The sequence below is a fragment of the Neofelis nebulosa genome, chromosome 2 (genome assembly GCF_028018385.1).
Source record: "Neofelis nebulosa isolate mNeoNeb1 chromosome 2, mNeoNeb1.pri, whole genome shotgun sequence".
Taxonomy (NCBI): Eukaryota; Metazoa; Chordata; class Mammalia; order Carnivora; family Felidae; genus Neofelis; species Neofelis nebulosa.
Window position 1 is genome coordinate 136,517,039 of NC_080783.1, and position 14,695 is coordinate 136,531,733.

The 14,695-nt window shown below is 37.9% G+C and overlaps 1 protein-coding gene across 1 annotated transcript; it reads right to left on the reverse strand.

Moving 5' to 3' along the window:
- Window positions 1–7,265: 7,265 nt before the first annotated feature.
- On the reverse strand, window positions 7,266–9,369 carry LOC131504308 (cytoskeleton-associated protein 2-like). The gene is given in 3 exon segments (XM_058716420.1): window positions 7,266–8,468; window positions 8,471–9,256; window positions 9,259–9,369. Coding segments are annotated over 3 exon segments (2,040 nt in total). The 5' UTR covers window positions 9,329–9,369; the 3' UTR covers window positions 7,266–7,284.
- Window positions 9,370–14,695: the final 5,326 nt, after the last annotated feature.

Consider the following 14,695-nt stretch of genomic DNA (forward strand, 5'->3'; position numbering starts at 1 on the left):
CCACGCCGTGCTTAAAAGAGGCGGTGCCAAGCCCATTCAGTCAAATCCCACGCTCTCCCGAGAAGGGCTGGCGGCCCCGGAGGCACCCTGGGGCGTGGTAGGAAATGTGCGGGTTGAGGACTGGAGCCCCGAATACAGCAAAACATGGAGATTGAAGAAAGCCTACGTTTCAACTCAAACTGGATTCTCCAGTTGTCTCTCAGCCTTTGCAAACATCTGTGCTTATGTCTGTTTTCTCAAGGATGCTGCTGTATCCAGAGCTGGAGACATTTAGAGCTGAAGATGTAAGAAAAGTCTGCATTGCAGGGTCCTTCTCTCTGGTCGGGTTTGCCTCTCTGCAGCCTGTTCTTCGATACCCATGAGCCTGTGATTACTCACAAGGGGGCGGGTGTGGCTATGTGGGTGTAGCAGTAGTAGTAGTACTAGTAATAATAGTATTCGTTTTCTCTTGTGAAACACAATTAATTCGGGGATAGGTGGAAAAGGGAAGAATCAGAATCAGTAATATAATGACCTAAAAAGCCAGTTATGGTTACTCTTGGCCAAGAGTAAGGGCAAGTTCATGACTCCCGAGAACAGTGCAACTAACACCATTCACCTTAGGCCATGGCAGAAACAATAGCTTCTTGATCCTGCCTGTGGCTCAATTACAGCAATAACAGAGTATCATATACTATGCAAGCCTCTAGGTAAGCAAAGAGTAAGGCACTTTCAACCATGAACTTATTGGAGGTGTATTTGAGACACTGAGAAGTAATAATTACAATGTCATCCTCAATAATAATATAAATAATATTTAACATATATCAATCTTACAGCTAAGTGGGGAGGACAGAAATTAGAATATGATAAAGCACAGCATAACAGACAACTTTTTTTTAATGTTTTATTTTGAGAGCGAGAGAGTGAGAGTGGGAGAGGCGGAGAGAGAAAGAATCCCAGGTAGGCTTCATGCTGGAAGAGCAGCGCCTGATGTTGGGGCTGGATCTCACCACCGTGAGGTCATGACCTGAGTCAGAATCGAGAGTCAGAGGCTTAACTGACTGAGCCACCCAGGCGCCCCACAGACAACATTTACTGAGCATTTATTTGGGTGCCACTGCATGCATTCACAACCTGTTGAAGTACTACTATTTTTACCTCTGTTTTCCGGTGCATTTGTTAAACAATTTGCTACAAGTCCTCACAATTGTTAACTAGAAGACTGGGTATGAACCTAGTGATCTGATGTAAACACCATTGTCTACTTACCCTAACAAATTGTGTCTACTACTTTTGTGACAGAGACATTCTGGGGACACATATTCCATGTATTTAACCTAATCTGGGACATTGCAATATGAGGGACTTGCCACAAGATATTAATCAAGGAAGTACTAATACCTGCATTTTAGATTGTTGGCTTTGGCAATATATGGAGGGTAAAATAGGGCTAAGAACCTGACGAGAAAAATGACAAGGGTGTAATAATCTAGGCAAGAGATAATAAGAATTTGAAGGAAGGCAGTAGCAGTGGGAATGGGATAGAAAAGCTCTACTCCTATTTGACATCTTAGATCCTATTGCAGAAGCTTAACCTTCTCAGAATCCTTGGCCTTCTTTCTTCATTTCTAACTTTGCTATGAAATCCTGTGATCCATTTCTCTCATTCCAACTACTTCCAGTGGTAGGAGGAAGTGAACAAGATGGTAAAACTAGCCAGGCAAGAGTAAATAATAATAAGCATTTAGGTAATGCTTTCATATACATTTTCTGTGTTCATGTTCACCACAATTAGAAATTGAGACCTAGGGAATCAAAGTGACATGCCAAAGTGACAGACGTAACAAATAAGTGGTAGAGTTGGGTTAGATCCTGGGTATTTGCAATTATCTACGGAGAAAAGACATTTAAGCTGAAAACAAATTCCTCAACAGAACGATGGAAATAAAAAAGACAATGGATTGGGGTGCCTGGCTGGCTCAGTTGGGTAGAGCGTGTGACTCTTGGTCTCAGGGTTGTGAATTCAAGCCTCATGTTGGGCATAGAGCTTACATAAAAATTAAAAAAATAATAAAAAAAAAACCCAGTCATACCTTCAGAATGCTGACAGAAAATAACCATCAACATAGAATTGAGTCCCCAGCAAAATTATTGTTCAGAAAGAAAAATTACCTCAGAGAGAAAGTCTGAAAGTCTGACATATAAGAAGGAAAGACAAACAAAAAATTGTTAACATGTCAATTTTCTAAAAAAAAACATTACATGAAATAACACCAGACAGGGGTGCCTGGGTGGCTCAGTCAGTTAAGTGTTCAACTTCAGCCCAGGTCATGATGTCACAGTTTGTGGGTTCAAGCCTCACGATGGGCTCTATACTGACCGCTCAGAACCTGGAGCCTGCTTCGGATTCTGTGTCTCCCTCTCTGTGCTCCTCCCCTGCTCATGCTCTGTCCCTCTCTCTCTCTCTCCCTCTCTCTCTCTCTCTCTCTCTCTCACTCTCTCTCAAAAATAAATAAAACATTAAAAATTTTTTTTTTAAAAATCACACCAGACAACAAAAGGGTATAAGTCAAGAGGTGGATGGAGGCACAGAATTCTAAGGTCTCCTTTGGGCAGAGAGCTAAAACATAAATTGATTTAAGACTTCAAGATAAGTATGCAAGCTAAAATTTCTAGAGTAATCAATAAAGTAACATTGTGTATAACTTCTAAATCAGCTGAAAGGAAGAATGAACTAAGGAAAGATACACTTCAATTTTTAAAAAAGAAAAAAACCGCTTAGATCAGCATAAAAAAGCAGGAAATAAAGAAAGCACTAAGGCAAGAAAGTAGAAATAATTTCATATATACAATTAATAGAAGTGAAACTATAAAGTAATTTTCTGGTTGAAAGCCAGAGATTGTAATTTTAATAAAAAAATATTCCCATTTACAGGGGCACCTGGTTGGCTCAGTCGGTTAAGTGCCCAACTTCAGCTCAGGTCATGATCTCACAGCTTGTGGGTTCGAGCCCCGCATCGGGCACTGTGCTGACAGCTCAGAGCCTGGAGCCCATTTCAGATTCTGCGTCTCCCTCTCTCTCTGCCCCTCCCCCACTCTCACTCTGTCTCTCCCCCCAAAATAAATAAACATAAAAAAAAAATATTCCCATTTACAAGAGATACACTTAAAATATTAAGGATCTTTAAAAGTTGAAAATAAAAAAGATGGAAAAGATGCACCAGATAAATACCAACGAAAAGAGTGCTGATATAGCTATATTGATGATAAATTAGACTTTAAGCATTATCATTGACAAAAAAAATCACTACAAAATAAAAGGTTGAATTCACTAGGAAAATATAAATATTCAAAACTTTGTGTGCCCTAGATCAAGCAGATGAAAATTTAGAAAAGATAAGGATGATATGAACAAAACAACTAAGCTTGATTTAATGGCAGTTATGTATTATATACATATATATTTCAATATACATTCTTCAATCAATTATTATAGATTACATATTTTCTTACAGAACTCCTGAAACATAAAAAATGACTAAGTCGCAAAGCAAATCTAAACAATGTCCAAAGATTTTCTACCATACAGGTGACATTCCCAAACCAAAATGGAATTTCATTAGAAAGTCATTCCAAAAAAGACAAGCAAAACAAGCAAAAAACACATGTTTATAAATTTACAAACACTTGTAATTAAATCATGGATGAAAGAAGACATGTTAATAGAAAAATGTTAAAGTAGTTAAGAGTGACCCAAAATGAAAGATCTACATATTAAAATCTAAGGAATGCAATGAAACCAGTACTTCAAAAGAATTTTTTTCATTAAATACTACTATTAGAATACAAGAGAGGCTGAAAGTTGACTTAAGTCCAAAAAAAGAATTAGAAAGTAAGTCCAAAAACCCAATAACCCAGTTAAGAATGGGCAGAAGACATGAATAGACAGTTTTCCAAAGAAGACATCCAGATATATGGCTAACAGATATATGAAGAGATGCTTAACATCCCTCATTATCAGGGAAATACAAATCAAAATGATGATGAGGTACCACCTCACACCTGTCAAAATGGCTACAGTTAACAACACATGAAACAACAGATGTTGGCAAGGATGTGGAGAAAAGGCAACCCTCTTACACTGCTGGTAGGAATGTAAACTGGTGCAGCGACTTTGGAAAACAGTATGGAGTTTCCTCAAAAATTAAAAATAGAACTACCCTGGGGCGCCTGGGTGGCTCAGTCGGTTAAGCGTCCAACTTCAGCTCAGGTCTTGATCTTGCAGTTTGTGAGTTCCAGCCCCGCGTCAGGCTTTGTGCTGACAGCTCAGAGCCTGGAGCCTGTTTCGGATTCTGTGTTTCCCTCTGTCTCTGCCCCTCCCACTCTGTCTCTGCCCCTCCCACTCTGTCTCTGCCCACTCCCACTCTGTGTCTCTCTCAAAAATAAATATTAAAAAATAAAAATAAAAAAAAAGAACTACCCTGCAGTCCAGTAATCGCACTAGTAGGTATTTACCGAAAGGATACCAAAATATAGATTCAAAGGGGTACATGCACCCCAATGTTTACAGCACCATTATAAACAATAGCCAAACTATGGAAAAAGCCCCAATGTTCATCAACTGATGAATGGATAAAGAAGATGTGGTATATATATATATATGTATATATATATATATATGTACATATATATGTTTATATGTATACAACAGGATATTACTCAACCATAAAAAAGAATGAAATCTTGCCATTTGCAACAACGTGGATGGAGCTAGAGTATATTATGCTAAGCAAAATAAGTCAGTCAGAGAAAGACACATACCATATGGTTTCCCTCATATGTGTAAATTTAAGAACCAAAACAGATGAACATATGGAAAGGGAGGAAAAAAGACTCTTAAAGATAGAGAACAAACTGAAGGTTGATGGAGGGACATTGTTGGGGGATTAAGGAAGCTAGATGGGTGATTAAGGAGGTCACTTGTTATAATGAGCACTGGGTGTTCTATGTAAGTGATGAATCACTGAATTCTACTCCTGAAACCAATATTGCACTGTATGTTAACTAACTAGAATTTAAGTAAAAATTTGAAAAGAAAAAAAATAAAAGAATAAAGAAAAAGAAAATAAGTACTAAAAAAGTAGAAAGGAGTTAATAAAGATAAAAGCACAGAGCAAAACATTACAAAATAAACGTCATTCTTTAAAAGAACTTAGGGGCGCCTGGGTGGCTCAGTCGGTTAAGCATCGATTTCAGCTCAGGTCATGATCTCACAGTTTGTGAGTTCAAGTCCCATGTGGGGCTCTATGCAGACAGCTCAGAGCCTGGAGCCTGCTTCAGATTCTGTGTGTGTGTCTCTCTCTGCTCCTCCCTTGCTCATGCTCTGTCTCTCAAAAATAAATAAATGTTAAAAAATAAAATAAAATAAATAAAAGAACTGATAAAATTGACAAACTCCTAATAAGACTGCTCAAAAAAGAAAGTACAAATACACAATATTTTAAAAGAAAAGGGGGCACCTGTGTGGTTCAGTTGGTAGAGCATCTGACTCTTGATCTCAGGGTTGTGAGTTCAAGCCCCACATTGGGTGTGGAGCTTACTCCAAAAACAAAACAAAACTAAACTAAACTAAACTAAAAAGAGAGCACCTAATTATAGATACAACAGATCTTTTTTTAAGAAAAAAAATTTTTAATGTTTATTTTTGAGAGACAGAGTGTGAGTGGAGGAGGGGCAGAGAGAGAGGGATACACAGAATCTGAAGCAGGTTCCAGGCTCTGAGCTGTCAGCACAGAGCCGGATGCAGGGCTCAAACTCATGAACCTTGAGATCATGACCCATGCTGAAGTTGGACACTTAACCGACTGAGCCACCCAGGTGCCCCAACAGACATTTTTTTAAAGCAGGAGAATACCCTGAACAACTTTTTGCCAATTAATTTGAAACTTAAATGATATAGACAAATTCTTTGAAAAATAGAACTTACTAAAACTGGCTCAAGAAATAAACCCATTTTCTTCAACAAGCAAATTGCGTGAAAAAATTTTTGATGGTAATATCTGGAACTTGATTCAAACAAACTGTAAAAAAATAAAGAATTTATGATATAAATGAGGCAATTGAGAATATGTATAATTTCTAAAAAGTAAAAACATTAGGCATCTTCCTTTTAAAATCAGTTACAAGATAAGAATGCCCACGATTATGGCTTCTTTTCAACAGATAGTGAAAGTCTGGCCAGATTCTACAAGGAAAAGGTAAAAGACAGAAAATTGGACAGGCAAACACACCATCATTATTCATAGGTGATATGACTACCTACATGGAAAACCTCAAAGAATCTTTAGATACAGTATTGAAAATACAGGTTTTTGGGGTTTTTTTTAGTTTATTTATTTATTTATTTTGAGAGAGACAGAGACAATGTGAGCAGGGGAAAAGCAGAGAAAGAGGGAGAGAGAGAGAATCCCAAGCAGGCTCCGAGCTGCTAGCACAGAGACAGATGCGGGGTTCGAACTGACAAAACTGTGAGATCATGACCTGAGCCACCCAGGCGCCCTGAAAATATAGTTTCAATGCAATTTCAACCAAATGCCCACAGGACTTTTTTTTTTTTAATTTTTTTTTTTAACGTTTATTTATTTTTGAGACAGAGAGAGACAGAGCATGGAAGGGGGAGGGTCAGAGAGAGGGAGACACAGAATCTGAAACAGGCTCCAGGCTCTGAGCCATCAGCACAGAGCCCAGCGTGGGGCTTGAACTCACGGACCGCGAGATCATGACCTGAGCTGAAGTCGGCCGCTTAACCGACTGAGCCACCCAGGCGCCCCCACAGGACTTTTTTAAGGAGATTGAATTGCAGATTCTCAAATTTATATGAAAGAACAAAAGGGCAAGAACAAAAAGAATGAGGTTGAAGACACTTGTCCTCTCAAAATCCAGAATTCCTATAAAGTAATTAAGATAATGTGAGATTAGCGCAGTGACAGACAAATAGACTATCTGGCACTATTTAGTGCCCAGAACTAGATTTCTAAACAGATGAGATGGCAGACCTGTGGAAAAGGAGGAATTCTTCAGTTTATGGTGCTGGAACAATGGATTAACCATAAGGAAAAAATGAAATTGGATTTCTATCTCACACCATACACGAAAACTATTTCAAGCTGGTTTAAAGACTATCTCACACCATATATGAAAATTAACTTAGAATGGATCAAAGGCTTAACTGTAAGAACTAAAAGTATAAAACTCTTTTTTTTTTTTTAAGTTTCATTCCCCCCCCCATTTCTCATCATCACTTTATTTCTCTTCTGCTGTTCCAGGCTCTGAGAACATCAGGCATAGTGCTGAATTGGGACGGCATACGAAAGCATCAGTTTCACCTCCCAACTCTGTTAATTGTTCCAATAAAGACACACAAGGATAATGGTCTTTTAACATATCTGGCAATTTAGAAGTCTTCTCTTGAATACGGCAAGAACGTCTCACTGGTGTTAGAAACTTTAGCTCTTTAAATGTAGAATCTGTATTGTCAAACTGTATCTTCTTTTTTACACTTTGTAGGTATGGTGTAGTAGACACATTATATTTAATTAAGCAACTCCCCCTGATTTCTGTACGGGGGGGGGTTTTAACATCATTGGTTGAATTTTTTGTTTTGTCATCTTGCTTTTTTTCATCATCTTGAAATACCACATTTCTAGTTTTCTTTTCCATTTCTGGTTTTCCTGACTCTAGATTAACCCCTCTATCTTCAATGCTGACTTCATGGATGTATTCCTTGGTTGCACAAGCCTCCTCAATATTTTCTCCGTATTTAACTTTTTCTTCACTCCTCATTGTCAGAATATCTGCAATGGTATGTCGCATCTCTTCAATAGGCTGAGCGCCTGCCAGAATGGCTTTCTCATAGATTGTGATAATGTTTTCAATAGGACTTGTGAGTGGTTCAATATGTGCAAGGCATATCCAATATTTAACAAGCTTTTTGGCATCTGGAATATTTTTAATCGGGTCATTCAGTATGACCAATATTTCTTCTTTTGGGCATCCCTCACTAATCAGGTGTAGGCATTCAGAAAATGTCTTGTTCACTTTTTCGGTAAATAATCTTTGTTCATCTTCTTCTACCATGGTAGTCCAAAAAGACCCAACTGGGTTTTCATGTTGCCCTTCAGGCTCAGGCTGGGTAACTCCTGAGCTAGGAGGCCTTTTCAGGACTTTCCTTTTGCCAGCTTTCCACTTACTCAGACGAGCTTTTCTCTCTTCTGCTGTTTCTTTGGGCTGAGCTGCTCTAACAATAGTTGTTTTTGCTATTGTATGCCTGCGAGGGTCAACGTTTTTCGACTTTTCTATCAGTTTGGTGTTAGGAATTGAAACAGGCCTGGCTACGATTTCAGACTTCACACTTCTTGTGAGTGTCTTCTTTCTTTCTATATCCTGAGAACCAGTTTTGGCACTAGATGAAACTGTGTTTAATTGTACTCTTTCTCAAGAGGCCCTTTCTGAATCGTAACGTTGGCTGAGCTTCTACCAATGCCTGGTCTCACAGCGTCCTGAGCATTGTCGTGGTGACTTCTAATAGGAGGTCGCAGAAGCTGTCTGTTCTGAATTGTAGTGCTCACAAGTTTAGTGGTAGTCGTCACTTTAGAGGCTCTATCGCTTTTCACTGTCACACTGCTGCTGTTTGTGCGCAGAGGCTCTGTAGCTTTAGGGACTGTAGTCGAAAGTTTCTTTATTGCTGCAGAACTCTCATCTCTGACTTGTAGAGGCTTTCCAAATGAATTCATCTTAAACTGAACAATTTGGCCACGGTAAGATCCAAGCACAAGCTTCTTGGACATGTTAGCATCTTGCTTTGGTTTTTCTGTCATTGTTTGTTTCTTTTTATTGTTGTTTTTAAGATGAAACACTTGGCTTAATGTCATGTGTTGACCTGGAGGGTCATCTTTAATTGGTACCAACTGCCCAGTTTGATTATTATCCTCAGAATTAGGTGTATCAATGGCTATAGTTGAATTGGTTAGTTCATTAGAAGGCCTTAAAGGAATACAGTTATTTTCCATTGTTATATTATTTTTGTTCCTGGGAGGTCTACTGACATTTTCTTTACCAGCCATTTTTGTTTTAAATTTCAGAACTTTTGTCTCTTCATGGACCTGGCCCTCAGAGGTCATCACTTTCTGGTCTCTACTGGATATGTGATTTTCCTCCTTGTATGCAAAAAACGTTTTTCTTTTTAACATATGTTCCTTGAGTTTCTGTCTTCTTTTTCTCTGAACTCGGGCTGGGCCCTCTGACTCGGGGGCAGTTGTAGCTCCCGGGGCACTGCTGGGGTGCTCATGGCTGCTGCGGGTGGAGGACAAGTCTGGGCCCTGACAGTCCCTCACTCAAGTTTCATTTTTATTTAAATAATCCCTACACCCAACATGGGGCTCAAACTCATCACCCCAGATCAAAAGTCACATGCTCTTCTGACTGAGCCAATCAAGTGTCCCTAAAACTATAAAACTCTTAAAAGAAAACATAGATGTAAATCTTCATTGACTTTGGATTAAAGGTTTCCAAGATATGACACCAAAAATACCAACAGTTAAAGAAAAAAATAGATAAATTGGACTTCAATTTAATTAAAATTAAAAACTTTTGTGCTTCAAAGGATACCATCAAGAAAGTAAAAAGACAGAGGGGCGCCTGGGTGGCTCAGTCGGGTTAAGTGTCTGACTCCGGCTCAGGTCATGATTTCACAGATCATGGGTTTGTACCCTCATTGGGCTCTGTGCTGACATCTCAGAACCTGGAGCCTGCCTTGGATTCTGTCGCCTTCTCTCTCTGCCCCTTCTCCGCTCCCACTTTATGTGTGTGTGTGTGTGTGTGTGTGTGTGTGCCTCAAAAATAAACATTAAAAAAAAAAGAAAGTGAAAAGACAAACTGCAGAATGGGAGAATATATTTATAAATCATATATCTGATAAAAGTCTAGTATCTAGAATTTATAAAGAACACTTACAACTCAAAAATAAAAAGACAATCAATTTAAAATGGACAAAGAATTTGAATAGACATTCCTCCAAAGAAGATATACAAATGGCCAATAAGTGCATGAAAAGATGCTTAACATCATTTTTCATTGGCAAATGCAAATCAAAACCAAAATGAAGTATAAGTTCACACCCACTAGTATGTCTATAACAAAAAAGACCAATAATAATAAGTGTCGGTGAGGGCATGAAAACAGAACCTTCATACACTGCTAGTGGGTATATGAAATGGTGCAACCATTTTGGAAAACAGTCTGGCATTTCCTCATAAAGTTAAACATAGGGTTATCATGCTACCTAGCAATTCCACTCTTAGGTGGAATTTGAAATAAAATAAAATGATAAGTGAAAGAAAATGAAAACATGTCCACACAAAAACTTGTACAAGAAGAAAAAGAAATTTGTACAAGAATGTTCATTATGATTATTATGAATAATAATGAATCTTAATGAATAATAGCTCTAAAATGGAAACAACCCAAATGTCTATCAACTGATGAGTGGATAAACAAAAATGTGTTATATCCATACAATGAAATGTCATTGAGCCATTAAAAGGAATAATAGATGAACCTTGAGAACATTATGCTAAGTGAAAGAATCCAGTCACAAAATAATACATATTGTATGATTCCATTTATATGAAATGAAATGTCAGAATAGGCAAATTTATGGACCTGTTATTAGTTGTCAGGGGTTTAGAGGGGGTGGAGGGATGGGATTTCCAGAATGGAAAGATATTATTAATTCTTTTGGTGGTGATGAAAATGTTCTGGAATTAGATACTGGTAATGGTTGCACAACTTTGTGAATATACTAAAAGTCACTTAAAAGAGGTGAATTTCATGGTATGTGAATAACATTTCAATTTTAAAATTACAAAACAAAACAAAAGATTTAAATGTGAAGGAAATAGAGCAGACTACCTTAGGACGTTTGGATTGAGAAGTATTTCTTAAGACAGAAAAAGCACTAACCATACAGAAAAAGACTGATGCAAACGATGATGAAAAGGAAGAACTCCAGAGGTGCCTGGGTGACTCAGTTGGTTAAGTGTCCAACTCTTGGCTTTGGCTCTGGTATGATTTCACAGTTTGTGGGTTCGAGCCCCACATTTGTGTGACAGCACAGAGCCTGCTTGGGATTCTCTCTCTCTCTCTGTCTCTCTCTGTCTCTCTCTGTCTCTCTCTCTCTCTCTCTCTCTCTCTCTCTCCCTTCCCCACTCGTGTGTGTGTGCATGTGCCTGCCTGCGTGCACATTCTCTCTGTCTCTCAAAATAAATAAATAAACTTAAGAAAAAAAAAGGGAAACACTCTGTACACCAAACACACTTTCAAAAGAGCAAAGACAAGGAAGAAGACACTAAAAACACATATAAATGAAAGAGCATTACAATTTAAAATATATAAATAAATCCTACACAAATCAATAAGAAAAATATATGTACACAATAGTGAAAAAATAAGCTAAAAACATGAGCAGGCACTTCAAGGATGATTGATAAACATATGAAAATGTGTCCAACCTTATTAACAATTAGGGAATTTCAAACTAAGACCATGATACCTGTTTACAACTACTAAGTTGGGAAAAATATTGATTCTGTTTAAGCGTGACAATATCAAATCAGAAATTATGGGTATTCCCTGAAACAGCTACTGTGTATTTTGCACCATCATTTTGGAAAACAATATTTCATTATCTTGAGTAAGTGTAATCAAAGATAAGTGTAATCAAAGTCTCCACAATTCTATTTTTTTATGTTTATTTTTTGAGAAAGAGAGAGAGAGAGAGAGAGAGAGAGAAGTGAGCGTGAGTGGGGGAGGGGCAGAGAGAGAGGGAGACACAGAATCTGAAGCAAGCTCTAGGCTCTGAGCTGTCAGCACAGAGCCCAATGCAGGGCTCCAACCCACAAACTGTGAGATCATGACCTGAGCTGAAATCAGATGATTAACCCACTGAGCCACCTAGGCGCCCCACACAATTGTATGTTTAAGTATATATCTTTGTCTTACTAATCAAAGTGTAGTTGGCTAACCAGTAGCAATTGTACCATCTAGAGCTTGCTAGAAATGCAGAATTTCAGGCCCCATCCAGATTTATTGAATTGGAATTTGCATTTTAACAAGATTCCCAGTTGATATGAATGTTAATTACAATCTGAGAAACACTGCCCTAAAAAAACTCTTGCACGTGTCCAAGAGAAAAGAATTCAGGTAGCAGCACTGGTGGTAATAGCAGTGGCAAAGAACTAGAAACAGCACAAATGTTCATCATATAGAGAATGGATAAATATGGTCATAAAAAGCTGGTTGCAGAAGGATACAATTTGATATCATTTCTATAAGACTCAAGAATAGGCAGAGGTGAACAAGGTATTGTTAGAGATCTGTATAAAACATATGGAAACAAAGGAATGCTGAACACACAATGCAGGATGATGTTTACCTTGGGTGAAAGAAGGGTTTAGAGGAGGAGCAGACAGTGTAACCTTCACCAGCATAGGAAATGTTCTATTTCTTAAATTGTATAATGGGTCCAATGTTTTTGTTATTATGTATGACTTATCTATATGTTACATTAGTCTTTTATAAGTATACAATAGAACACAAAATTTAACAGCTTCATTGAAGTATACCATAAAATTCACTTGTTTTAACTATACAATTCAGTGATTTTCAGTACACTTTACAGTTATCTGACCATCGCCACAGTCTGATAATAGGAAATTTCTATCACTACAAAAATTTTTTCTTGCTCCTGTGCAGTCATTTCCCATTCCCATTCCTAGTCCCAGGCAACCACTAATTTGCTATCTCTGTAGACTGGGGTGTTTTTTTTTGGGGGGGGGGGACATTTCATACAAACAGAATCATGCAATATATGAACTTTTGGGTTTTGCTTTTTTTTTTTTACTTCCCATAGTATTTTTGAGGTCCATCTATGTTATAGCATGTACCAGTGTTTCAGTAATTTTTAAGGATAAATAATATTTTATGAGGTGGATATACCACGTTTTGTTCATCTATTCCCTTGTTGAAAGATATTTAGGCTGTTTCTAGTTTTTGGCTATTAAAAAGAATGCTATTTCCATTACTCTTACACTAGTCTTTGTGTGGATATGTTTTCATTTCTCTTGGGTAGATACCTAGCAATGGAATTAATGGGTCATAATCAGTCATTTTATTTATTTACAAAACAAAGGGAAAATGGTTCTTTGGTTCTTTTGAGATCAAGTGAAAGGATTAACTAGTGAGTAGGTGGCATAACTGTTAATGCTAAAAGATAAGGACACACACAATTACTGAATGTGGAAATAGTAATCCACTGAGGGAAAAAGAGGGTAAAAGAAAAGAATAACCAAATATTTTCTTAGGAGAAGGCAGAATTCAAGGGAAAATTTAGACGAAGAAGGTAGTATAGGGGCTCTGGGAAGAAAAATAATTCACTTCAAAGGCACAGCTATTTCACCTTTATAAAATGCACACACATGTGTGGGGTGCCTGGGTGGCTCAATTGGTTGAGCATCTGACTACTTGGGCTCAGGACATGATCCCAGGGTCATGGGGTCAAGGCCCACGTGGGGTTCAGCACTGAGTATGGCCTGCTTGAGATTCTCTGCCCCCCTTTCCCTCTCTCCCTCAGCCCCACTCCCCCTCTTCCACTCACATGTGCTCTGTCTAAAATAAAAAAGTTAAAAAACACACATGCATGTGGGATTATCAAATATATTAATAATACTTATAAAATGTTTTGTTGATAGGACAGTTAAAAAATTGAAGTTCATTTAACCATCCCGGATTTGTTATAAAAGTAATGATTTGGATTATTGCTTGCAATAGTGTGTATGTGAAATATACTGAAAAGCAAATAAAGCAAAAAAAAAAAGTGTGAGTTTGGGTAATATTAGACAGTAAATTTGTGAAATAACTGTGAACTAACCTTCAATGTTGAGGACTTACAATGTTGTCTTTGTTCCCATTTTTTTCTCTTTAGTTCTTTAGACATCTGTACAGATTTTAATTCCCATGTAAATAGCAAGAACCAGACAAATGTCATCCTGAACATTTCTAGAAATTGGAGTCTTAATTGCTCTGAGAAAGATTGACTGTCAATAATACTCTGATCTACCCCCTATCAACTTGACCTCAACTTAACATTTCTCCAAGCGGCAAGTAGATAAAGGTTGTAGGTCTGTGATATATTGCGTACGCCGGGCAGCTGCATCTGACAACATTCTCTAAGAAGAAAAGATAGTGTTGGTATCTTTATTTTAGACAGTAGGATAAACTTTATCTTCTGGGGGGGGGGGGACATTGAAAAAGCAATTTCATTAATCAAGAACACTCAGTGGGAGTAAGAAGTATCAATCACTAGATAGTATTCCAGCATAGATTTGTGACTCAATCAGTGGCACAGAGCCTTGCCACCGAGTATAGAAATGTCCCATTTTCTGTAACCAAGGCGGTTATAATACAAGCTGAAAGCAGATATTTTCTAATTCATCCCTCCACCATAACTCTCTCCAACAAGTGCCCTTCCTTTGTGTTCCCTTAACATTCTATTTCCACTTTATGGACTCAAAAGATGATCGTTGGTAAGCACAGCAATGCCTTGCCCAACTTTGTCCCTGAAATTAACTTTGAGTTGACTCCTCCCCACTTCTTTCCC